General features: G+C 45.6%; 1 protein-coding gene across 3 annotated transcripts in view; it reads left to right on the top strand.

The window, feature by feature from the left end:
• CDC42BPA (CDC42 binding protein kinase alpha) overlaps positions 1-27247 on the top strand; it is a 160147-nt gene that overhangs the window by 118334 nt on the left and 14566 nt on the right. For all 3 annotated transcript variants that reach the window (XM_040430597.1, XM_040430595.1, XM_040430596.1), the window contains 19 exons: positions 262-395; positions 2966-3208; positions 4728-4838; positions 5198-5445; positions 8650-8755; positions 9545-9669; positions 12988-13093; positions 13798-13946; positions 14260-14351; positions 14512-14588; positions 16451-16489; positions 20226-20345; positions 21460-21540; positions 22227-22332; positions 22614-22750; positions 22974-23113; positions 25380-25461; positions 26037-26253; positions 26444-26506. In XM_040430597.1, coding sequence (XP_040286531.1) covers positions 262-395; positions 2966-3208; positions 4728-4838; positions 5198-5445; positions 8650-8755; positions 9545-9669; positions 12988-13093; positions 13798-13946; positions 14260-14351; positions 14512-14588; positions 16451-16489; positions 20226-20345; positions 21460-21540; positions 22227-22332; positions 22614-22750; positions 22974-23113; positions 25380-25461; positions 26037-26253; positions 26444-26506 — 2376 coding nt within the window. The remainder of the gene's footprint in view (positions 1-261; positions 396-2965; positions 3209-4727; positions 4839-5197; positions 5446-8649; positions 8756-9544; positions 9670-12987; positions 13094-13797; positions 13947-14259; positions 14352-14511; positions 14589-16450; positions 16490-20225; positions 20346-21459; positions 21541-22226; positions 22333-22613; positions 22751-22973; positions 23114-25379; positions 25462-26036; positions 26254-26443; positions 26507-27247) is intronic.

Here is a 27247-nt window from a genome sequence, read left to right as displayed (position 1 = left end):
ACACGCTAAAGGAGGGAGACTCTACCGTACGATTACCAGGTGAGTGTGGGGTAACCCTCAGTAATACCACATAAGTTAGTGGAGCTGAGCTGCAGTACCACACACAACCTCTGGACAGGAGTGGCGCTGTTTTTGGAAGACAGAAGTCGCCATGTTTTTATAACCATGTACAATCCCTTTAAAGGGATCAGGTGATTAATTTCATTAACCCTTTTGTTGGCCGCCTTATTGAGGATTTTTTTATTTTTTTTTATCTTCCAGGCCCCGGTCAGCTCAACCAGCAGCTGGAGAAGAGTGGGGTGACACGGCAGGACTTGGAGGATTTCTCGAAACAGATCAAGGCCTTTGAAAAACAGGTGAAGATGCTGAAACAGGAGAAGGAGGATCTTAACAAGGTAAGGGGGTGATAGATAGATATGAGACAGATAGATATGAGGTAGAAGATTATATATATATATATATACAGTACAGACCAAAAGTTTGGACACACCTTCTCATTCAAAGAGTTTTCTTTATTTTCATGACTATGAAGGCATCAAAACTATGAATTAACACATGTGGAATTATATACATAACAGACAAGTGTGAAACAACTGAAAATATGTCATATTCTAGGTTCTTCAAAGTAGCCACCTTTTGCTTTGATTACTGCTTTGCACACTCTTGGCATTCTCTTGATGAGCTTCAAGAGGTAGTCCCCTGAAATGGTCTTCCAACAGTCTTGAAGGAGTTCCCAGAGATGCTTAGCACTTGTTGGCCCTTTTGCCTTCACTCTGCGGTCCAGCTCACCCCAAACCATCTCGATTGGGTTCAGGTCCGGTGACTGTGGAGGCCAGGTCATCTGGCGCAGCACCCCATCACTCTCCTTCATGGTCAAATAGCCCTTACTTTCAAAGTTTTCCCAATTTTTCGGCGGACTGACTGACCTTAATTTCTTAAAGTAATGATGGCCACTCGTTTTTCTTTACTTAGCTGCTTTTTTCTTGCCATAATACAAATTCTAACAGTCTATTCAGTAGGACTATCAGCTGTGTATCCACCTGACTTCTCCTCAACGCCACTGATGGTCCCAACCCCATTTATAAGGCAAGAAATCCCACTTATTAAACCTGACAGGGCACACCTGTGAAGTGAAAACCATTTCAGGGGACTACCTCTTGAAGCTCATCAAGAGAATGCCAAGAGTGTGCAAAGCAGTAATCAAAGCAAAAGGTGGCTACTTTGAAGAACCTAGAATATGACATATTTTCAGTTGTTTCACACTTGTTTGTTATGAATATAATTCCACATGTGTTAATTCATAGTTTTGATGCCTTCAGTGTGAATCTACAATTTTCATAGTCATGAAAATAAAGTAAACTCTTTGAATGAGAAGGTGTGTCCAAACTTTTGGTCTGTACTGTGTATATATATATATATATAGATGGATGGATAGATATAGAAGAGTCGAGGGAACGCATGTCTCACCCACCATTAAAAAAAAGAGATCGGTAGCCACAAAACAGATCGTCTTATGATATTAAAGGAAAATTATGAAAAGTCCGATCTTCAGCACATGCAGAAATCCTCTAAATGAAAGTGTGTCACTTTGTACATACATTAAGGCCCCATACATATTAGTGTAATGTCGGCGAAATGCACAGGAAACCGTGGGTTTGGCCGACAGTCTAATGTTTATGGGGAGCTCCCGACTCTCCCCTGACAGATGATGTGTGAGGGAGAAAAGAACCGGGCAAAGTGAATATCCTCCCGGGAACTAAGCTGCTGCTAGAAGTGTCAGACAGCGTCTTTCTCCTCACTCCCTATTGACAACACATACACCGCTCAGTATGTGTACGGAGGAACCGGAAGGGAGTCTGGAGAAATAGCGGTCAACCAAATGATGGTATGGCTGCCATTACTTCTACTGTACTGGTCCTGAGTTACATCCTGTATTATACTCCAGAGCTGCACTCACTATTCTGCTGGTGCAGTCACTGTGTACATACATTACTTATCCTGTACTGATCCTGAGTTACATCCTGTATTATACTCCAGAGCTGCACTCACTATTCTGCTGGTGGAGTCACTGTGTACATACATTACTTATCCTGTACTGATCCTGAGTTACATCCTGTATTATACTCCAGAGCTGCACTCACTATTCTGCTGGTGCAGTCACTGTGTACATACATTACATTACTTTATCCTGTACTGATCCTGAGTTACATCCTGTATTATACTCCAGAGCTGCACTCACTATTCTGCTGGTGCAGTAACTGTGCACATACATTACATTACTTATCCTGTACTGATCATGAGTTATATCCTGTATTATACTCCAGAGCTGCACTCACTATTCTGCTGGTGCAGTCACTGTGTACATACATTACATTACTTTATCCTGTACTGATCCTGAGTTACATCCTGTATTATACTCCAGAGCTGCACTCACTATTCTGCTGGTGCAGTCACTGTGTACATACATTACTTATCCTGTACTGATCCTGAGTTACATCCTGTATTATACTCCAGAGCTGCACTCACTATTCTGCTGGTGCAGTCACTGTGTACATACATTACTTATCCTGTACTGATCCTGAGTTACATCCTGCAGAGTTGCACTCACTGTTCTGTAGACCTCAGAGCTGTAGTCTCCCAGCAGTTGTTGCATGTTCTGCAGTCTGGGACGCATCTGACTCTCATTTAGAATACAAGCCTGCCCCTCTGCATGAGATCTCCCACAAAGCAATGCTTCATCGATTATTGTATTATTGAGACATAGTGCTAGGTTCTGATGACTTTCAAGCAGCAACCAGCAGGATTGTAGATGCAGCTCCGGATGTTAATGGAGCATCAGACATGATGAAGTCAAAATCCGTGCAAGAAAACTACAGCAAAGGCCTTAAAAAGCAGATTTGTGTCCACGTGCGGAGATTTGTGGCTCTTGGTTACGTGTCTCCTGTGATACTTTACATTGTGTTAGGAGCTGATGGAATCCAACGATAAGTTAAAGTCCCAGACCAAAGAGCTGAAGGAGGCGCAGAGCCAGCATAGGCTGACCATACAGGAGATGAAGGAGATGAACGAGCGCCTCACAGAGCTGCGCTCCCACAAGCAGAAGTTTGTCCGTCAGCTCCGCGACAAGGAAGAGGAAATGGAGAGCGTGGTGCAGAAGGTGGAAGCGCTACGCCAGGATCTGCGCAGAGCAGAGCGGGCCAAGAAGGAGGTAACTGGAAAGTGGGGGCTCATTCAGTGATCTTGTGACGAAGGTCAGAATTCATTGATGAATCTCAAAACCACAACATTTTTTTTTTTCCATGAAAAGAAAGTTCTTGTGGAGAGATTTAACCCCTTTGGCGCTGTCCAGAGATCTCAGATTCGACACGACGGGTCTATTCAGTTGCATAGACACAGAGGCCCTGATTTGTCACTCCAAAATTTCACTCCAGATTTATCATTGAGACTTCTCACCCCAGTAGGAGGATGGGGCAGGGAAACTGGAGGAGCTTTTCTAGAAAGACAAATTTATCAAACAACATGCGACAGTTGATGAATGTGACCTAAAATACGCCAAGGCAGACTCTAGCAAAACTGACTCCACATATTCCCCTCATGATAAATTCCCCCCATAGTGTTTTAGCTGCAGAATTTCCGGTGGAGGAATTTCATCTACACGCTGACATTGACATGCAATGTTGATTTGAAAAAACCACGTCAACATATTTTTAAAATTTTCACTGCCAATTTCAATGTGAGGGGTGAAACCCGTTGTGCCCTATCCACTACATTGCCAGTACTGGAAATCTGCAAGCAGTGTCGCAGGTGCTTGATCTCTCTATAGAGCCCTTTATTCTAAGACCACAGAGTTCATCAATGTCTTCCCCTCAGTTGTCTATAGATTTATCATTTTCACAGAATTTTCCCCTAAAGGGCTTGTCTGCTTTTTTTTTTTTTTAACTTGAATGGGAAGGAGCCATCCTATAAAAGTGAATGGGACAGCTGAGATGTATTTACACCTGCTCACCGCTGCTGTCGCGACGGCGAGCAGGTAAACAGAGAAGAGAAGTCAGCGCTCATATGAGCGCCGCTTTCTCTTTAAACAGCTTATCGGCGGGGGTTCCAGGTTTCCGACACCCACCTATATGATATTGATGACACCTATCCTGAGGGTAGGTCATCAACATAAATAAAGTGGACAGCCCCTTTTAATGGGTTCTCCAGACTTAATACGTTTTTTTTATCTGCCCAGAGAACCCCTCACACTGCAAAGTTTTTCATGTCAGCACTTTCCTTCTCCTGTTCTTGGCATCACTGAATCCTGGCAGGATGTTTACATGCAGAACTTCCTGATTTCATCAGCTTCCTGCTGAGTTTACTAACCAGTCCACGCGTGCTTTGCTCTGTAATGTTTTACTCCACATAAGTAACACAGCGCCTGCCATGTGAAAAGTAGAGGTGCAGGGGGCCGGCAAAGCAAGCCCCGATAAACATGACTGAGCAAACTATGTTGGGATTGGTTAGAAAACCGAGCAGGAAGTCCTGCATGTAAACATCCTGCCAGGATGCAGTGATGCTGAGAACAGGGGAAGGAAAGGTCTGAGGAAACAGGTATACGGGGCAGAAATACACATTGTTCAAGGTACTCTGAGCAGATAAAATAAAATCATTATGAAACCGTAGAACCCTGTTGTTGACCTGTGTCTTCCATTCCGTGGTTTCCAGTCACCCTTTTTTTTTCTTTATAGATGGAAGCCCAAGCTGAAGCAGCAGCAGCCGAAGCCTCAAAGGATCGGAAGTTACGAGAGCGCAGCGAGCAATATGCAAAACAATTAGAAAGTGAACTGGAAGGGCTGAAAGTAAGTTACACCATTCGTTGTGGTGAAGCTACATTTACACGTCTTTTGTAGTGTCCTCCTGGCACATACATCCAATGTAACTAAAGGCCGCCATTCACCCAATAGAGGCCATAAGAGATCCAACCGTATGGAATAGCGTAGTCTGCTGTGCTGTTCCTTACAGAGGCATCCCACAAAAAAGAAAAAAATGTTTGGTGCACCGTGTAGTTTTTTTTTTTCCAAATGGGACCCTATGGACAAGGTATTCCATGTCTGAACTGGCTGATAACAGGGAACAGTAGACTGCAGCTATGGTGTGTCCTGATAGGACGGGAGAAACGGAAAGAAGTTTTCATTATTGTTTTTATTTCTCCCCATAGCAAAAACAGAGCGGCCGCTCCTCTGGATTCATCAGCTCAGAGCAGCAGCAAGAAATCAACAGGCTGAAGACCAACCTCGAAAAGAAGACCATGTCCTACGAAGAGGAGCTGTCCAAGAGGGAAGCCCTGCACGCCAGCGAGATCAAGAACCTGAAGAAGGAGCTGCGGGATGCTGAGAGCCAACAGCTCACCCTCAAGAAGGAGATCCTGATTCTGAAGGACAAGCTGGAGAAGACCCGGAGAGAGAGGTGGGGGAAGCTCATAGGTGGCCCTGTTCCACTAAATCTACAGTCCACCAAGACAAATTTCTTATGTTACTGAGGGATCCGCATTGTGGGCCAAGGGTCTTACGGCCAGTGATTTACCGTACAGGTTTATCAAGGTCCAATATAGTGAACCAAGGGCTAGATTGATTCCGACGATCACAGAGAGTATATTACACTTCCCCTTTCTGTAACCCCCTGACAGCTCCGATAAAAGCACCCAGTAACAAAACCTCAAATAGCTCCATTGGCTTAAAAAGAAAAAAAAATCATGAATAGCTTTAGATGGGTGACGTGGCACTGTGGAAGTAGGGGAAGAGTGAGGCATAAAGTGGCAGGGGCTCTGTGGAGGTGAGGCATATGGGAGAGACACAAACTGGCATGGACCCTCAGGAGTTGGGTCATGGGGGAAACACAGGGTGGCAGGGGCTCTGTGGAGGTGGCACAAGGTGGCAGGGGCACTCTGGAGCAGGGGAGGGGGGAAACAGGGTGGCAGGGGCTCTGTGGAGGTGGCACAAGGTGGCAGGGGCACTCTGGAGCAGGGGAGGGGGGAAACAGGGTGGCAGGGGCTCTGTGGAGGTGGCAGGGGGAAACGCAAGGTGACGGGGGCACTCTGGAGTGGGGGGAGGGGATACATTGTGGCAGAGGCTCTGTGGAGGTGGCAGGGGGAAACTCAAGGTGACGGGGGCACTCTGGAGCAGGGGAGGGGGGACACAGGGTGGCAGGGGCTCTGTGGAGGTGGCAGGGGGAAACGCAAGGTGACGGGCATTCTGGAATGGGGGGGATACATTGTGGCAAGGGCTCTGTGGAGGTGGCAGGGGGAAACGCAAGGTGACGGGAGCACTCTGGAGCAGGGGAGGGGGGACACAGGGTGGCAGGGGCTCTGTGGAGGTGGCAGGGGGAAACGCAAGGTGACGGGCATTCTGGAGTGGGGGGGATACATTGTGGCAAGGGCTCTGTGGAGGTGGCAGGGGGAAACGCAAGGTGACGGGGGCACTCTGGAGCAGGGGAGGGGGGGACACAGGGTGGCAGGGGCTCTGTGGAGGTGGCAGGGGGAAACGCAAGGTGACGGGGGCACTCTGGAGTGGGGGAGGGGGGGACACAGGGTGGCAGGGGCTCTGTGGAGGTGGCAGGGGGAAACGCAAGGTGACGGGGGCACTCTGGAGTGGGGGCAGGGGATACATTGTGGCAAGGACTCTATGGAGGTGGCACGGGGGAAACGTGAGGTGGCAGGGGCACTCTGTAGGTGGAGTGAGGGGAAACACAAGGTGGCAGGAGCTGTGTGGAGGAAAGTGCCCAGACCCTACTATGCTGTGGGCATGCAAGTGTAGGAACTCTGTGGCACAATCTACAATGTCATCTAGGTCTCTGACAGCACCTCACTGAGCGTATTCAGGGCTTATATGGTGCTGTTCTGGATAAAAGGACCTGACGCCTGTTTTTTGGCTTCACTTCTATAAACAATTACTGATCATCCCACAACAGGGCACCCCGGTCCTAACATCATCCCTTCCTCTGCCCATAGATGCCTGCTCTTATACTGGCGAGAGGTGATGCGATTATTCCTAGTACTCCCCTATACACGTCACTTGTGCCAGCTACCCCCGCAAGCAGAAGGGGCTTCACATCTAGAACCGGCCGCCTCAATCCATCCTAAAAAGGGAAAGTGCAGCTCGGACGGCTCTGACTGTAAATCCACAAATCACAGTTATATTTGAACTAGAAAGATTTATGTCTAAACAAACTCAAAGCCTGAGATGTAATAAAATAGAAGGACCCTGCACATCGCCGGGACGAAAGCAACACGTTACCCTCATCATCTCCCGGTCTAGAGAGGATTATACTGACAGAACTGTCTATAGAGAGATGTGCCCAACTATCTGTCTGTCTGTTTATCTCATATCTATCTATCGATCAGATGTCCGTCTACCTATCTGTCTCACATTTATCTACCTACCTGTATCCATCTATCTAGCTCATATCTATCTATCTCCTATCTTGCGATTTAGGGCCCAGTTCAATTGTCTGATACAGGGCAATGATGGGGAGCAAACCATTTGTTCCCGATCATTCCCCTCTTGGGTGAGCTTCGTTCACATGCAGCAATCATCTCCTCTCTATGGGGATGAGTGATCACTACTGTGACCCTTCATCTCCATACAAGTTCAATGTTCGTCAGCAGCCCTTTCTGTTTCTATAGAGCCACGTTCTGCTGGGAAACGATTTTCTGGGCCACATAAACGACGGATCACCTGACCAGTGATCATTCTGCTCATGTGACAGGTGATCGGTGGCACATTTACACAAGGTATTATCGGGAACCAGCGTTCATACGAATGTTCCTTCCCTACAATTGGCCCAATCATCTGCCAATGTAAATGGGCCAATATTTAAATTAAAGGGGTTCTGCACTTTCATTTAACTGATGATCTATCCTCTGGATAGATCATCAGCATCTGATCGGCGGGGGTCCGACACCCAGGACCCCCGCCAATCAGCTATTTGAGAAGGCAGCAGCGCTCCAGCAGCGCCGCGGTCTCTCACTGTTTACCGCTGGCCCAGTGACGTCACGACTAGTATCAACTAGCGTGGGCGGGGCTAAGCTCTGTTCACTTGAATGGAGCTTAGCCGCGCCCACGCTAGTTGATACTAGTTGTGACGTCAGTGGGCCGGCGGTAAACAGTGAGAAGGCCGCGGCGCTGCTGGAGCGCTGCTGCCTTCTCAAACAGCTGATCGGCGCGGGTCCCGGGTGTCGGACCCCCGTCGGTCAGGTGCTGATGATCTATCCAGAGGATAGATCATCAGTTAAATGAAAGTGCAGAACCCCTTTAAAGCCAGAATCCCCCTTTAAAGACGACCAGATTCCGTATTCCTGAGTGGCAGCAACCAGGATAATGTGGTTATTATGTGGCAATTTATCTGTTGCATAATGTCAGAGAGGGGTCGTTGATCCAGGGAGTTATTCTGATGCCTGATTGGAGTCGGGAAGGAATTTTTTATTCCCCTAAAGTGGAGAAAATTGGCTTCTACCTCACAGGGTTTTTTTTTTGCCTTCCTCTGGATCAACTTGCAGGATAACAGGCCGAACTGGATGGACAAATGTCTTTTTTTGGCCTTATGTACTATGTTACTATGTTACTAAAATGAACAATAGATAAATAACATCATTTGTACTTTTTATTCCTGCAGCCAAAGCGAGAGAGAAGAGTTTGAGGCGGAGTGTAAGCAGAAATTTGAGCGTGAGCGAGCGCTGCTGGCCGAGGACAACAAGAGGCTATCGAATGAACTCGATAAGGTATCAGCTCTGCCTTCACACCAATATATCATATCACAAAACTATATTGATGTTTACACCCACAATACATAACCCCCAAATTATTAATATATCCAGAGCAGAATTCAAAGTTCTGCTTTTTTTTTTCTTTTAGACTTTGGCTGTAGGGCATAGGACATTAGCAGCAACAAAATACCTAAACCTCCCACCATGCGGTGTACTAAAGTGAAGTACAGTGCATGTTCTGATCTGTATGTATCAGAACAGTGATATGGACTTCTATGTTCCAGCAAACAGAATTCTTAGTGCAGCTTTAGATGTGACAGGAGCATAATACATTCAAGTAAAGCAAGGCTTCTGCAAACAGTATCTCCTGTAAAATGTTCAGAAGAACTAAAGGGGGTCACTAATTATTACATATATGCCAATGTTTGGCATATATCTGTTGCAGATTCGGTCGCAATGGGGATTTGCGGAGGAATCTCGTGCTAGGTCTAAAAAAAGGGGGCGGGCCAGAGGGCCCATCTCATTCATCATTTTCTACGCCTGTTTTAAGTGTAGAAAAATTATCTAAATCTACGCCAAAAAGGGAGCTGGCATAGATTTAGGCTGGCAGTGGATGCACCTAAGTTATATAGAGGCTGGCACCTCTACATAACTTAGGCGCATCATGCGCCAGTGCAAGGGATGTTAAGACCAGCGTCCAAAATGCTGGTCTTAATAAATGACCCCATAAGTGCCCCATAAGGCTTTTGTTGTGGGGAGGTTAGTTTGTACTTAATACAATTTTGTGTGCTTTTTGGATTTTAGCTCAACTCCATGCTTGAGAAACAGAATATTAACAACCGGCAGCTGGAAGAGGAGATGAGGGATCTGGCTGACAAAAAGGAGTCTGTGGCTCATTGGGAGGCGCAGATCACAGAGATCATCCAATGGTTTGTCCTCTTCTCTTACTGGGATCTGCACAATAGAAGTAGACATGTAGTCATAAGACTTGTCATTCCCAATACTGTTGCTGCCATAGATAACAGAGGTTTTTTACTGGCAAAGCAGCAAGAAAGTAGTAATCCTGAAATGTTCAACTACATCTACCCATCTCACATTACATTTGGTTTTCAGTTACTGTAAACCATGCAAAATATTATAACTACTATAATACTGCCTCCTATGTACAAGAATATAACTACTATAATACTGCCTCCTATGTACAAGAATATAACTACTATAATACTGCTCCTATGTACAAGAATATAACTACTATAATACTGCCTCCTATGTACAAGAATATAACTACTATAATACTGCCTCCTATGTACAAGAATATAACTACTATAATACCGCCTCCTATGTACAAGAATATAACTACTATAATACTGCTCCTATGTACAAGAATATAACTACTATAATACTGCTCCTATGTACAAGAATATAACTACTATAATACTGCTCCTATGTACAAGAATATAACTACTATAATACTGCTCCTATGTACAAGAATATAACTACTATAATACTGTTCCTATGTACAAGAATGTAACTACTATAATACTGCTCCTATGTACAAGAATATAACTACTATAATACTGCTCCTATGTACAAGAATATAACTACTATAATACTGCTCCTATGTACAGGAATATAACTACTATAATACTGCTCCTATGTACAGGAATATAACTACTATAATACTGCTCCTATGTACAGGAATATAACTACTATAATACTGCTCCTATGTACAAGAATATAACTACTATAATACTGCCTTCTATGTACAAGAATATAACTACTATAATACTGCTCCAATGTACAAGAATATAACTACTATAATACTGCCTCCTATGTACAAGAATATAACTACTATAATACTGCACCTATGTACAAGAATATAACTACTATAATACTGCTCCTATGTACAAGAATATAACTACTATAATACTGCTCCTATGTACAAGAATATAACTGCTATAATACTGCTCCTATGTACAAGAATATAACTGCTATAATACTGCTCCTATGTACAAGAATATAACTACTATAATACTGCTCCTATGTACAAGAATATAACTACTATAATACTGCTCCTATATACAAGAATATAACTACTATAATACTGCTCCTATGTACAAGAATATAACTACTATAATACTGCTCCTATGTACAAGAATATAACTACTATAATACTGCTCCTATGTAAAAGAATATAACTACTATAATACTGCTCCTATGTACAAGAATATAACTACTATAATACTGCCTCCTATGTACAAGAATATAACTACTATAATACTGCCTCCTATGTACAAGAATATAACTACTATAATAATGCTCCTATGTACAGGAATATAACTACTATAATACTGCTCCTATGTACAATAATATAACTACTATAATACTGCTCCTATGTACAAGAATATAACTACTATAATACTGCCTTCTATGTACAAGAATATAACTACTATAATACTGCTCCTATGTACAAGAATATAACTACTATAATACTGCTCCTATGTACAAGAATATAACTACTATCATACTGCTCCTATGTACAAGAATATAACTACTATAATACTGCTCCTATGGACAAGAATATAACTACTATAATACTGCCTCCTATATACAAGAATATAACTACTATAATACTGCTCCTGTGTACAAGAATATATCTACTATAATACTGCTCCTATGTACAAGAATATAACTGCTATAATACTGCTCCTATGTACAAGAATATAACTACTATAATACTGCTCCTATGTACAAGAATATAACTACTGTAATACTGCTCCTATGTACAAGAATATAACTGCTATAATACTGCTCCTATGTACAAGAATATAACTACTATAATACTGTTTCTATGTACAAGAATATAACTACTATAATACTGCTCCTATGTACAAGAATATAACTACTATAATACTGCTCCTATGTACAAGAATATAACTACTATAATACTGCTCCTATGTACAAGAATATAACTACTGTAATACTGCCCCCTAAGGACAAGATCTCATATTTATTTAGGATTATTTCTCCGTATATTGTTCCTGTTAGTTATTTCTGTCTAGTATGTATTTTTTAGGCTCTGGGGGTCACTCACTTTGCGCTGTTCTACCCCCGTTCCCTGATCTTGTGCACGCTCCGGAGCAGTAAATGTTGTCTTTTTATGGGAACGTGGTCCCTGCTCCTACCCCGGCATCATTCGCCTTATTTGGGTAAAGTTTTGGAAAGTTCCCTCTCATCCTGGACATTTGGGATAGAAGAGCCTCTGACTCTGGACGGCAGCCAAGACATGAATTACCGGCGGCTCCCAGCATTAACCCTTCCTGCGCTGCAGGCCCCAGAGACGCGCAGGAGCAGGGTTCAGTTCTTAGTGCCAGTTCACACAGAGTTTTTGGGCGCTGATTTTGGAGCGTGTACAAAGAAGCAGCTAGTCCTGTCTTGGGTCAGAATCAGCATTTCCCATTGAAATGATTGAGAAGCTGAAAAAAACTGCTTCATGCTGTTTTTGTGTATTTTCTGTGCTTTTTTTTGGTGCAGATCTGCCTCAAAAACCTCAAGCAGAAAATTCAGCTTTGTAATGAATTTAAAACCCATTGTTTTTTTTAAAAAAGACGCGTCAAAAACTGCATGAAAAAAGACGCGTCAAAAAACTGCAAAACAAAAAAATTGCATATTCCGATTTATTTTTATTTATTAGTCAGTTGTGTGAGCTGGCCCTTATGTCAGTAGTGATATTAAGCATGTTTTAATAAAAGGTACTCCGCCTGCAGGACTGAGAGTGACACTAAATATCTGCTGCATCTTCTGAAATCAATGATTCAGATGTAGCAGAGCTGAGTTTGTCATTCACCTCAACACACTTTGATGTTATCTGTGGTTCTAAAGGCCTCCTGACAATAAGCAGATTACACAGTGTACCCCAGGCAGTTCAGTGTCCCTACAGCGCCACCACAGGTGAAATAAGGTATTACACAGTGACCTCAGCTCCTCCAGAGAGAGACGCTCTTCTCACCGCTCTACACTCACTGAGGGACCCTCTCGATTTAACTCTGAACTCCCTAAATCGTTTTCTGAACCTGACCGTTCTTTGAGAGGGTTAACGAGAAGCTCCCAATGCCTTTGATGTGTAATCCTAGAAGGAGAAGGGAAGTGACAACTGCTCTGAGCACATTTCTGGCTCTGGTTGTCAGGGTTCATATCACGTGTTGTCAGATCGGTTTCCTTCATTGTGAATTTTTTGTGTATTTCAGGGTGAGCGATGAGAAGGACGCGCGGGGCTATCTCCAGGCGTTGGCCTCTAAGATGACCGAGGAGCTGGAGACTCTGAGGAATTCTAGTCTCGGAGCCCGAGCCACGGTGAGAACTATGGGTGCCTCGTGTGGAATGGGGTCGTGTTACACTACCCCCAGGGCGGTGCCGTGCACGGTGCCTCCGGTGCAGTGTTATGTACAGGGCTCCCATAACAGTGCTAGCCTCTATTGTGCCAGAGAAAGGCCCTCATTCTAGTGTGTCTATAACCATGCCAGCCCCATTACAGTGTCATTACTGTGCCAGGCACAGGGCCACCATTACCATGCCAGCCCCATTACAGTGTCATTACTGTGCCAGGCACAGGGCCACCATTACCATGCCAGCCCCATTACAGTGTCATTACTGTGCCAGGCACAGGGCCACCATTACAGTGCCACCATTACCATGCCAGCCCCATTACAGTGTCATTACTGTGCCAGGCACAGGGCCACCATTACAGTGCCACCATTACCATGCCAGCCCCATTACAGTGTCATTACTGTGCCAGGCACAGGGCCACCATTACAGTGCCGCCATTACCATGCCAGCCAGATTACAGTGTCATTACTGTGCCAGGCACAGGGCCGCCATTACCATGCCAGCCAGATTACAGTGTCATTACTGTGCCAGGCACAGGGCCGCCATTACCATGCCAGCCCCATTACAGTGCAGTCACACTTTTTCCCACCTCCTGGCAGCCTCACATTGTGCAGGGTATGACGCCCTCCTGCTGGTTGTGCCCCCACTATATCACCTTCTTTCCATTACAGGACATGCCATGGAAAATGCGACGTTTTGCGAAGCTTGATATGTCGGCCAGGCTGGAGCTGCAGTCTGCCCTGGATGCTGAAATTCGGGCCAAGCAAACCATCCAGGAGGAGCTGAACAAGGCAAAGGCTGCCATTATTGCCACTGAATGGTATGTGCCCCGTCTACCGTACACACATATTGAAGCACCCTAAGACATTTAATCAGTGGGTATCCCTTCTGGAAGCTTCCTTTGGCTGTCCTGTCCTCCTGGTAGTTGTCACACCTGCTCCCTGTCCTGCCCCTCTCATAGCAGGATCTTCCTGGTCCTGGAGGCATTGTGTAACCACTGGTATGATGTCGCCATCTAGTGGCCACTTTATTCCTGCCGTTTTCCTCCAATATGTCATGTGATGACTGATGGAACTTATCTCAAATTTTTATTTATTTTTTTTGTTCTATATATCTTTTGTTTTAATTGGCAGTAAACTTCAGGAATCTGAAAAGAAGAACCAGGAGCTTGTGACGGAAATTGAGAAACTCAAATGGGAAACTGAGGAATTCAGATCAGAAAAAGGTAAAACATGAATCACATGCAGCCCTGTCCTCATCTTGCACCCCCACAAGATTATCACACTCCTCTTCTGAAGTACTCTGTGCTGCTGGGGTGCTTAAATTCTTTAGTAACCAAGGATACATGTATATTTCGTATTAAGATCAATCATCTGCACCCATAGGTGTCAAGCATCAGGAATCCCAGAATTCTTTCCTAGCGTTTCTGAATGCACCTACCTCTGTGCTGGACCAGTTTGAGGTAAGTGATCTCCATCCCCCAGTGCATATTTTCTTTGTACCTATGACTGAACACAGGGGGCTCAAGTTGTAGCTCTGTCCCCTGTGCTTTACTGCTTTACACTGCAGCTCTGCTTGTTCAGATTTGACTGCTGTGCACAGTACAGGTTGTTTGTGCAATTGCTTAAAGTATCTTCAATGGTGGAGCTTCACAGTATGACAAGCGTTGCACCCAGCATTGCACTTAGACTTGCCTTTTAAAATTTTAACAGAAACTATATTGATGCCAGTTGCCGTGAAGTTGAATGCAATCTGTTATTCCCTGTTATCAGCCATTGCAGGTAGGAAGGAGGATCAGGAATGCTCAACTTGTGGCCCTCCAGCTGTTGCAAAACTACAACTCCTAGCATGCCTGGACAGCCTACTGCTATTAGGGCATGCTGGGATTTGTAGTTTTGCAACAGCTGGAGGGCCACTGGTTGAGCATTCCTGATCTAGATGATTACTTCACGTCCTTTATCTCCACTGCTGAGAACCTTTACATATATTTAACTGGAGGACCCGTCAAACCTTTATTTACCCCAAGGAGGCAGCACAGAGTCCAGAATAGAGGCACTTGCATAGGGTCAGCGTCTAACTTCCCAGTATATTAGCAGGGCACTGTGTTCTGCATTACCCGCCTGTGCTTCTGTGCCAGTCTCAGAGGATTACCTTCTGTATTGTCTGTCTCCTGCGTAAGTTGTATTTCTGTGTGCCTTCCAGCTCGGTATGTACCCCGCCGTGGCATTGCACCAACATGTTCTACGAGATAACCAATAATACTTGCCTTATGGGAGGGAAGGAGTTAATCGTATCATCCTGGCTCAGAGTCCCAGACTATACCGCTTATCATAGGGCAGGCATACTCAACCTGCGGCCCTCCAGCTGTTGCAAAACTACAACCCCCAGCATGCCCGAACAGCCTACAGCAGGGCATTGTGGGAGTTGTAGTTTTACAACAGCTGGAGGGGCGCAGGTTGAGCGTCCTTGTCATAGGGAATTGTATTTCCAGTAATCCCTCTAGTGGTATTGAAGAGGAATTACAACCAATACCCCAACATCTAAAGATTTAGCTTTCTGCAGTTTTATTTACCTGAAAAGTGTTAAAGTTTTTATTTTATTTTTATTTCTCCAGGGTTGTCAGACCACTCCAGGTCCACCACTGTCTACACCAGGGATCAGCAGCCTTCAGCACTCCTGCTGCTGTGAAACTACAACTCCCAGCATGCACACTTACTCTGCTGTTCGTGTAACCCCCCCTACAAGTGAAAGGAGGATACTGGGAGTTGTAGTTTGCTGGAATGCCGGAGGTTGCTAAATCCTGGGTTAGACAGAGAATGGGACTGAGGTCTGCAGACAAGGGAGAAGAACATCCAGCGGGTAGACGCCCAGTGCTGCCCCTTGTCTGCATGAACCAGCAAAGCATCGTTCATGTTAGGCCTAGTTCACACTTCAATGATTTCCGTCAGTGATTGTGAACCAAAACCAGGTGCGGGTCTAAACACAGAACTGGTGCAGATCGTATCCGCTATACTTTATTTTCTGTGTAGGATCACAGAAAATAAGGTATCAACAATGAAAATCACCGACGTGTGAATTGGGCTTTACAGGGAGCAAAGCTGAAGTCTGACAACCCAGTTCTCCAGGAGAAAGGATGTCACTGGCTGCAGTAGTCACAGACCCTGTGGGGAGGCAGAAGCGATCCAAGTGTCACCTGGGTAGAGTTCCCCTTTGGTAGAGAAATCTATTATGTGCAACAGCGCCCCCTACCTATGTGCATCACTGCTGTGTATTTGTATGTCCGGAGCAGTACGTGTGTGTAACCTGTTCTCCTCTCTCTTGAAGCGATCTCCGGCCTGCAACCCGGCCAGTAAAGGCAGACGTGTAAGAGGCTGTCTTGCTATGTGTGCTCCCCCTTTTCTGCCTGTGGTATAAATGTCTTTGATTTACGTGTTCCATTCCAGGCTTCTCCTGTCGCCGCTGCTGCATGTCGAGGGGCTGCTCTCCAAAGCTTTATGTCAGAAATAAGCGGGGGTCCTGCCCCGTACTTCCCAGGCAGAGAGTAGCGGCAGTGGGTTTTACTTTTCCCATCACAGACCCACAAGTTGGGTAATAATACTGACACACTGATGCAAACCCCCCTCCCCTATAGATTACAAGGGTTGACTAAAAGCCAACGGATTTGATAGGAAAATGTTCAGACTGATCCATTTTACTTGTCCTAATACATTGTAACGGAAAAAAAACAATCAGACACCGATATAAGTTTAGTTTACAAAGGGGTAGGCAACCTCCCAGCTGTTGTGAAACTACAACTCCCAGCATGCTTACTTACTCTGCTCTTCTCCAAACTCCCATAGAAATGAATGGAGCATGCTGGGAATTGTAGTTTCACAGCAGCTGAAGGTTGCTGATCTCTGGTCTAGACTGACACATTGTAGCAAACCCTCCGCTGCTTGAGAAAGACTGGGTCAGCTCTAAGCAGGAGGACTGACTAGACACAGAGAAGTATTACACAGACAATAACCCATTAATACAGCACGTGTTTTTCACTTTAAGGGCACGTCCACACGAGATGCGATTTGCGGTGGAAACATTCGCCCTGGATTTTACCGTGAACCCTCAACAAATCCGCGGCAAAATCCTGATGATTGAAGTGCAGATTTGCCATGGATTTCACCCCGCGAATTGTAAAGGGTGTAACTTCGTACCATAAATTGGCGTGCTGCAGACCCAAGATCTGCGCTGCGGGTCACTTTGCATTATGGATTTGTTTTGCAGCTTTTTCGATGAGATCTTAAAGGGGTTTCCAGGAGTACAGTATTGATGACTTATCCTCAGGGTAGGTCACCAATATCTGATCGGTGGGAATCCAACTCCTTACAACATAGCCGTAGAGACCGCAGTGCTCTGGTGAACGCCGTAGCTTCTTCCTAGACGAGTGACGTCACGTTCGTTGGTCACATGGCCTAGGCGCAGCTCAGTCCCATTCAAATGAAGGGGGTTGAGCTGCAATACCAAGCACGGCCACTATACAATGTACTGCAGGGGGGCGGGGGGGGGTGCAGCAGTCACCGGAGAGCCACAGCCTCCACATAGCTGGTCTGTGCCGGGAGTCGGACCCCCACCGGTCAGATATTGATGTGCCGTCAATATAGGAGTCCTGGAAAACGCCTTCTCATCCACATCGCCGGTACGGTAAGCAGATCCACAGTAACAGCTCGCGGTGTTTGTCCCGTGTGGATGCGCCCTAAAGGGGTTTTGCAAGAATGTAAACATTTGCAGCAGAAAATATATAAAAATTTTAATAACCGCACTCACCTACGATACCTGTTTTATGTGATGTGGAAGCCATGATTGCGTCTCTTTTTATGACCTATAACATCCACTCCCTGGAGCAGCAAACCAGAGGGAAGGATGAAAAGAAAGCACTTCCTTTTTCTAGGGAGTCACCTGGTGTATCACATGATCCTTCTCGGCCAGTCAGCAGCTCTGAATGCCATCATGTGATTCCAGCGGTGACACATGATCCTTTTCAGTGCTGCTGACTGGCTGTATGTGATCATGTGATACACCAGGTGACTCCCACCCCTCCCCCTCCCCATTCAGCACTTTGGTGGCCCATTTAGTAGATTTATACTCTCACTGACATAGCTTTATTAGGAGACACACTAAAGCCTCTTTCACACAGGCGTTGCGGGAAAATGTGCGGGTGCGTTGCGGGAACACCCGCGATTTTTCCGCGCGAGTGCCAAACATTGTAATGCGTTTTGCACTCGCGTGAAAAAAATCACGCATGTTTGGTACCCAAACCCGAACTTCTTCACAGAAGTTCGGGCTTGGGTTAGGTGTTGTGTAGATGTTATTATTTTCCCTTATAACATAGTTATAAGGGTAAATAATAGCATTCTGAAAACAGAATGCTTAGTAGGTGATCAATTGAGGGTTAAAAAAAAATAAAAAAATTAACTCACCTTCTCCTTTTGTTTGCGTAGTTCCCGGTCTCTTCTTTACTTCTTTAATGACTAGCTGTGGGCTAAAGGACCTTTGGTGACGTCAGATCACATGCTCCAATCACATGGTCCATCACCGTGGTGATGTGATTGGAGCATGTGATCTGTGATTGGAGCATGTGATCTGATGTCACCACAGGTCCTAGCCGGTAGTTCATCTTTTAAGAAGTAAAGAAGAGACCGGGAACTACGCGAACAAGAGGAGAAGGTGAGTTAATTTTTTTTATTTTTTTTTAACCCTCAATTGATCACCTACTAAGCATTCTGTATTCAGAATGCTATTATTTTCCCTTATAACCATGTTATAAGGGAAAATAATACAGTGAATAGACTGTCACCTAGCAACCATGCGTGAAAATCGCACCGCATCCGCACTTGCTTGCGGATGCTTGCGATTTTCACGCAACCCCATTCACTTCTATGGGGCCTGCGTTGCGTGAAAAACGCAGAATATAGAGCATGCTGCGATTTTCACGCAACGCATAAGTGATGCGTGAAAATCACCGCTCATCTAAACAGCCCCATAGAAATGAATGGGTCGGTATTCAGTGCGGGTGCAATGCGTTCACCTCACGCATCGCATCCGTGCGGAATACTCGCTTGTGTGAAAGGGGCCTAAGCCTGGCCGAAGCCACCAAATTCGATGGGATCAGCCAACCGTCCAAATGCCTCCCGACTCTCCCCTGATAGCAGATGTCAAGGGAGAGAAAGGTCCGACATGTTGGATTTCAACATCCCTAATCCTTTTGTTCTCAGAGACCCTCCAGAGGTGTCTGCCGTCCTCTTTCTCCCCTTTCCCGTTAATATCACGTGCATGGGGTATCGGGAACAATATCTGTGCCATGTGTATGGTCAGCTTAAAGGGAACCTGTCACCGGGATTTTGTGTATAGAGCTGAGGACATGGGTTGCTAGATGGCCGCTAGCACATCCGCAATACCCAGTCCCCATAGCTCTGTGTGCTTTTATTGTGTATATCTTACTTGTGTGACCAGAGAAGAGTCCTATTTTCAAGCTCTGACTCCTCTCAGGTTAATTTGCATATGTATCAAATCGTTTTTTTTACACAATAAAAGCACACAGAGCTATGGGGACTTGATATTGCGGATGTGCTAGCGGCCCATGTCCTCAGCTCTATACCCAAAATCCCGGTGACAGTTTCCCTTTAATACCTTAAAGGGGTTGTCCAAGAGAAGAGAACCATGGTGTTTTTTTGTTTTGTTTTTCCAACAACAGCGCCACACTTGCCCACAGTTTGTGTGTGGTATTGCATCTCAGCTACATTGACATGACTGAGGCTGAGCTGCCTATGCACAGGTTCTCCTCATAAGCGTGCCTCTCCATCTGTGGTCATCTGTAGGGAGGCAGCGCTGCTGTATTACTGTACAGGGCACACGATGACTTTCATGTATCGCTCTGGATTAGTCGGCCCCTAGTCTTAGGCGTTCTGCATTCACACTACAGCGGGAGCTCACACCGTTCACCCATCCTATGATTTGCAGGAGTTAGGTCACCGTTTCTCTTTACGTTGCATCCATCCCTCAGATTAAGAAGCGGGGTGACCATGTTTTCGGTATTAAGGTCTCTGCACCCGTTTTGTGCTTTCAGATGGACTCTGTGGATAATTTTACTTTGTCCAACACTCCGTCACGTGACGAGGACGCGAAATCTCAGGTCATATCACGCTCCAGATCCCCATCCACCATGAGCGACATCGAAGCTGGAGAGGTAACAGGATGCAGTTTTATTATAGAATTATGACCGGACACTTGGGTGGTCAGGAACGTAACGCATTTCCCATTCTTCATGGGGTTATGCCATAATTGATGCGCATATAGTACATGACAATCTCTTTCTACTGGCCCTGTACCTCACATGGATCCAGAGGTCTCCACATTCATTGCTCCAATTGCTCTGCCAGATTTATTTCACGCTTGCAGCTCAGGGGTCGTGTCCTTTCTCAGGGGGCATGTTTTTGTTTTTTTTGCTGTAGCTTTTTCCCTGAAAGTGCTATATGGCTAGTGGTGGTTGAAGACTTAAACTGAGCGTGTGCGACCACCTTAGTGAGGTGGACAAGAAATGAGGAAAAGAACAGACAGCAGGTGTCATACCATACCAGTTATCAGGTTGCGGAAGGGTGTTCCTGACTTTAAGCAATGGGCTGTTTCTGGGATATGCCATCACTTTATGATCAGCGGTGGTCCAACTTCTGGGACTTCCTATGGATTCCAAGAATGGAGGGGCCGCAGTGCTGATTTAGCGCTTCCTAGGTTTCCATGCACAGTGGCGCCCCCTGCCATCTGACCCTTCAGGGGACTGCCGCCAGTTGCCTCTCCCTGTATATTGGATGCTGTGAAGGTGGCACATGGCTTCACCAGTGCTGCAATCCCTTTTATTATTAGTAGGGGTCCCAGAGGTCAAAGCCCAACTGATGGCATAGGCTTGTAATATTAAACTTAAAGGGAGACTCCAGACAAAACAGATGCACCGTGTTCTGCCTAGTGCAGGGCCTGAGTGTACAGGGAATGGCTCTCCGCACTGGGCATAAGACAGTGTATAGGGCTGGCAGAGGTCGGAATTCCCCCCCCCTCTCACCATTCACTACATATGCATGGTTGGCTGAGCAGAGCATGCATGTGTATGAGGGGATAGGGAAGGGGCGATCAGCCGACCACTACCTAATGTGTATGGCCGCCCTAAGTCTGCAGTGTTCCTTTTATAAGGCGCTAAAGCAGAATTTGATGGAGCATCTTAAAAAGTTGAACTTCCCTTGCAAAAATGCCATGTATGAAATAGAGCACCCCTTGCATTAACCTTTCCCATCAATTAATTCTCATTACAGACGGCAGATCACCCCCCGCGCTCCGTGCAGACGCCGACAATCAGAGCTTCATACCTGGGTTCAGGTTCCTCCACTCCAAAGGTAATGCAAGTGCTAGGCTCTCCATTGACGAGCTGCCCAGACCAGGGCCTTTTCATTAAAGGGGTTATCCAAAGTCTAACGCGTGCCCACCCCCCCCAATGCCCCTCATATAGATTATACTTAATCCGCTCCCTGGCACCCTGATCCCCGCACGGCCACCACTGCATTTCTCGATCCCCGCACGGCCACCCCTGCATCACCCGCGATACTTGGGAGGCTCATCTCCTTCATGGCTTGCTATTGGCTGCTCCCCCTGTCGCTGGATGTTTTGATCCGCATGACGGGGGGGATGCAGCAGCGGCCGTGCGGGGATCAGGATCAACACAGGTGCTGGGGAGCGGGGTAAGTATAATCTATATGAGGGGCCCAGGCATTGGGGGGCATGCTTTAGACTTTGGATAACCCCTTTAAATCCATGATCCTTCAACACGCCAACAATTTTGGTCATCAGTTTGTGGTCAAGACTTTGAACACGCCAACAGTTTTTTTTTTTTTTTAAACTAATGTGCCCCCCGGTGTAATTAGGCGCCTGGCACTTCCGGGGTCACATGCCGTACATTGTGCATATGATCCAGGCCTGGTTACAACCCACAATTTTACACATTAGTTAAAAACCAGATGACGGATAACCCCTTTAATAATACAGCGCTGTACACAGTTGTGAGATTTCCATTCTTGTTTCGTAGCCCAAAGCTCATCAGTTTGTGGTCAAGACCTTCAACACGCCAACAAAGTGTAACCAGTGCACCTCTCTGATGGTGGGGCTCATCCGACAGGGCTGCACCTGTGAAGGTGAGTACCCATAGTAGTTAGAGCAGGAAGAACTCAAGGGGTCTGGTGTAGAAAACCTATTATTTGGGGTTGCTCTCCTCTATTAGCGCCACCTGGAGGACCTAATCTACTCATGCAGTACACTGACAGCGAATTGACTTCAGTTGGCGTGGTGCAGTACTTATTTTCTCCTGCGGTGGCGCTCCTGCTGATTGTTGGGGATCCATTGAGGGACCCCTTCTAGTAATGGCTAAAACTGGTCAGGAATGACAAGATCTCTTCTTTTTTTTTCTTCTTTCCAGTGTGTGGTTTTTCTTGCCATGTTACCTGTGCGGATAAAGCCCCCTCTGTGTGCCCCATCCCTCCTGACCAGACCAAGGGACCCTTGGGCATCGACCCCCAGAAAGGAATCGGGACAGCTTATGAAGGCCATGTCCGTGTAAGTGTCAGACGCGCCATCTTGAGATGCTGGAACTTCTGTAGTTCTTAGGATTGATTGAAGCCCCAACTTCTCTGCTCTTATGTCCCTATGACAACTTTACCTTTGTCATAGGTCATTGCAGGGTGCAGATAAAGGGATCTCTCGACACTGAACCAAGTGCAATTTTTAATGGCTATATACTGGATGGTATCATAATGACATCATTGGTTTCTCTTTTCAGGTGCCCAAGCCAGCTGGGGTGAAGAAGGGCTGGCAGCGGGCTCTGGCTGTAGTGTGTGATTTCAAACTCTTCTTATATGATATACCAGAAGGGAAGACGTCTCAGCCATCTTGTGTAGTGAGTCAAGTGATTGATATGAGGCAAGTGTATAAGATTACAGTACAGACCTGTTCACGCATATGTCCACCTATGAGCATAATGATAAACAAAGACGGAGCCAAGGAAACCGCAATGACAATGCACATCCAATTATAGAAAAAATGTATAAAGCAATTTTATTGTGAAAGACACACAGACATTGTCTGTCTGTGTTTGTGTGTCTTTCACAATAAAATTGCTTTATACATTTTTTAAATAATTAGATGTGCATTGTCATTGCGTATTGCGGTTTTCTCAGCTCTGTCTTTGTTTATCATTGTGTGCAAACCGTTTTTGCACTCCTTGTTATAGTGAGTGTGCCCCCTCTGTTCTGTATTATACCTATGAACATAATGCACTTTTTATATGTAGAATTAGGCTACGTCTACACGACCTACATTTGTCGCGCGACATTTTGTTGCACTAATGTCGCACGACAATTTTTATAATGGCAGTCTATGGTGTCGCACTGCAACATGCTGCGACTGCGACGCAACAGTCGCAGAAAATCCATTCGAGATGGATTTTTCTGCGACTGTTGCGTCGCAGTTGCAGCATGTTGCAGTGCGACACCATAGACTGCCATTATAAATATTGTCGCGCGACATTAGTGCATAAAAATGTTGCGCTACAAATGTTGCAGTGTAGACCTAGCCTTAATCTACATAAAGTTGATCCTTTGCTACTCCTGAGTGGAGGATTCACTGTGTACATACATTACTTATCCTGTACTGATCCTCAGTTACATCCTGTATTATATTCCAGAGCTGCACTCACTATTCTGCTGGTGCAGTCACTGTGTACATACATTACATTACTTATCCTGTACTGATCCTGAGTTACATCCTGTATTATACTCCAGAGCTGCACTCACTATTCTGCTGGTGCAGTCACTGTGTACATACATTACCTATCCTGTACTGATCCTGAGTTACATCCTGTATTATACTCCAGAGCTGCACTCACTATTCTGCTGGTGCAGTCACTGTGTACATACATTACATTACTTATCCTGTACTGATCCTGAGTTACATCCTGTATTATACTCCAGAGCTGCACTCACTATTCTGCTGGTGCAGTCACTGTGTACATACATTACATTACTTATCCTGTACTGATCCTGAGTTACATCCTGTATTATACTCCAGAGCTGCACTCACTATTCTGCTGGTGCAGAGACTGTGTACATACAATACATTACTTATCCTGTACTGATCCTGAGTTACATCCTGTATTATACTCCAGAGCTGCACTCACTATTCTGCTGGTGGAGTCACTATGTACATACATTACTTATCCTGTACTGATCCTCAGTTACATCCTGTATTATATTCCAGAGCTGCACTCACTATTCTGCTGGTGCAGTCACTGTGTACATACATTACATTACTTATCCTGTACTGATCCTGAGTTACAGACTGTATTATACTCCAGAGCTGCACTCACTATTCTGCTGGTGCAGTCACTGTGTACATACATTACATTACTTATCCTGTACTGATCCTGAGTTACATCCTGTATTATACTCCAGAGCTGCACTCACTATTCTGCTGGTGCAGTCACTGTGTACATACATTACTTATCCTGTACTGATCCTGAGTTACATGCTGTGTTATACTCCAGAGCTGCACTCACTATTCTGCTGGTGCAGTCGCTGTGTACATACATTACTCATCCTGTACTGATCCTGAGTTACATCCTGTATTATACTCCAGAGCTGCACTCACTATTCTGCTGGTGCAGTCACTGTGTACATACATTACTTATCCTGTACTGATCCTGAGTTACATGCTGTGTTATACTCCAGAGCTGCACTCACTATTCTGCTGGTGCAGTCGCTGTGTACATACATTACTCATCCTGTACTGATCCTCAGTTACATACTTGTCTTTCAGTCAAACACTGTCTACAATGCATATCATCAAAACAAACTTTGTGCAGACAGTAAACCTGCAGGGAATGCTGGGGGATTTCAGCTGTGGAGCTTGCAAAATCCTGACGGTGATATAACACAGTCAGTAAATCGGTCACTACAGGATAATTAATGATCTGTAAGCACAGAGATGCTTGAACTGATATGTAGATTCATTCTCTATGGTAATTGTAACTCTCCGGAGGTGGACATGTGCATTAGCTGAGCGACTTCATCCACATCACCAGAGCAGAGCAGAGTGACCGCTTCATAGCATCAGTTATGGCGTCCATGTCCGTTCTGTGAAGTAATTGTAGTGGCCGAGTGTCTGATGCCTAATTTTGTGTTTGCTGCAGGGACGAGGAGTTTGCCGTGAGCTCAGTCCTGGCCTCTGACGTCATCCACGCCAATCGCAAGGATATTCCCTGCATTTTTAGAGTAAGTGACACTTCTCAGGAACAATGGGGGAGTGCTGTTTATGGCAGCCTGTGCTTTGTTATAGTCCGTCACTGTGCAGAAGCCTAATTCTGCATAGGAACTGCATACAGAAATGAAAAGGCTTTTTCGACTCTTTGTAACTGATGACCTATCCTTTGGACAGGCCATCAGTATCTGATCGGTGGGGGTCTGACACCCAGGACCCTTGTCGATTAGCTGTTTGAGAAGGCATCAGTGCTCTCCTGCGAGCGCTGCGGTCGTCTTGCAGCTTACCAAGCACAGCGCCGTCCATTATATAGTGGCTGTACTTGGTATTGCAGCCCTGAATGGGTCTGAGCTGCGCCTAGGACATGTGACCAATAAATGTGACGTAAGTGGCCACGGCACTCAGAGGGGCACCGGTGCCTTCTCAGACAGCTGATCGGCGGAGGTCCCGGGTGTTAGGCCCCCTCTGATCAGATACTGATCATTTACAACATTCTTCATGAAGAAATTGCTTTCTTTTTTATTTTAGATGCAATAAAACAGTTACAATGTGTTTTATAAAGCATTTCCTCTTCCTCCTCCTCCCCAAGGTGACGGCGTCCCAGCTGTCTGCGTCCAGCAATAAATGCTCCGTCCTGCTCCTGGCAGACAGCGAGAGCGACAAGAGCAAGTGGGTGGGCGTGCTGAACGAGCTGCACCGGATCCTGAAGAAGAACAAGCTGAAGGACCGATCCGTCTACGTGCCTAAAGAGGCGTACGACAGCACACTGCCACTCATCAAGAACACACAGTCCGCCTCCATTCTCGGTGAGTCTGCGGGATTAGAATCTGGCGCTAATGACCTAAAGAAGCCCTCGCCCAGAGCAGCCAATCACATTCCTGCTCTCATGTGACTAGACGCATGGATCGGATTGGTTGCTACAGTCTATAGTGTCATTCGGTCGGCCTTTGTGCTTTTAATTAATGATGTATCTTGATTTGCTTTAATTTCTTGCAGATCATGAACGAATAGCCCTCGGAAATGAGGAAGGACTGTTTGTTGTGCACGTCACCAAAGACGGTAGGACGGAAGATGACAAATTCCCATTTTATCAGCGGTTTTCTTTTTTTTTTTTCCCCTCCTCTGCTTCAAGAGGTTGGCCCATCTTGCACTTCGGTGGCATATCGCTAGGATGTGCCACCGATGTCCGATAGGTGTAGGTCCCACCTCTGTGACACACACCTTTCTCCAGAACTGGGCCCCCAAAGTGAACGAGGACACACTGCGCAAGCCCTGCCACCGCCAACTCATTCACGCCTATGGGAATGCTGAAATCAGCCAAGCAACGGCTCAGCTGATTCTGGAACTGCCATAGAGGTGCATAGTGGCTGCGCTCGCGCAGTGCTCTCTCTGTTCACTTCTATGGGAGTTCTGGAAATAGTCAAGCGCACTTGCTCGACTCTTTTCGGAACTCCCATGTGTAAATCGAGAACATACCGCACATGCGCGATGCATTCTTCTTTTCTTTGGGGGCCCCCCTTTTAGAGATTTGTGGCATATTCTCGTCCAACCCCTTTAATGAGAGGCTGCTTGTTTGATCAGAGAAAGAACATTTTACAATTTATTGTCTGTATCAATTTTTTATGTTTTTCAAGATCTCTGCTTGCTGGCATTCTAAAAGACGATTTCACTTAGTCTTGGTCATGTGATGGGCACAGATGCGTGGCTCGTCAGACAGATTTTTTTAACTGGAAGTAAACAATCGGGGTTCCTATTGAATGACAGCAAGCAGGAATCTTAACCGCTTAGTGACCAGCCTGT

Source organism: Bufo bufo, chromosome 4, assembly GCF_905171765.1.
Source record: "Bufo bufo chromosome 4, aBufBuf1.1, whole genome shotgun sequence".
NCBI lineage: Eukaryota > Metazoa > Chordata > Amphibia > Anura > Bufonidae > Bufo > Bufo bufo.
Note: the sequence above shows the minus strand (reverse complement) of the source record. Positions and strands in the feature narration are given on the sequence as shown.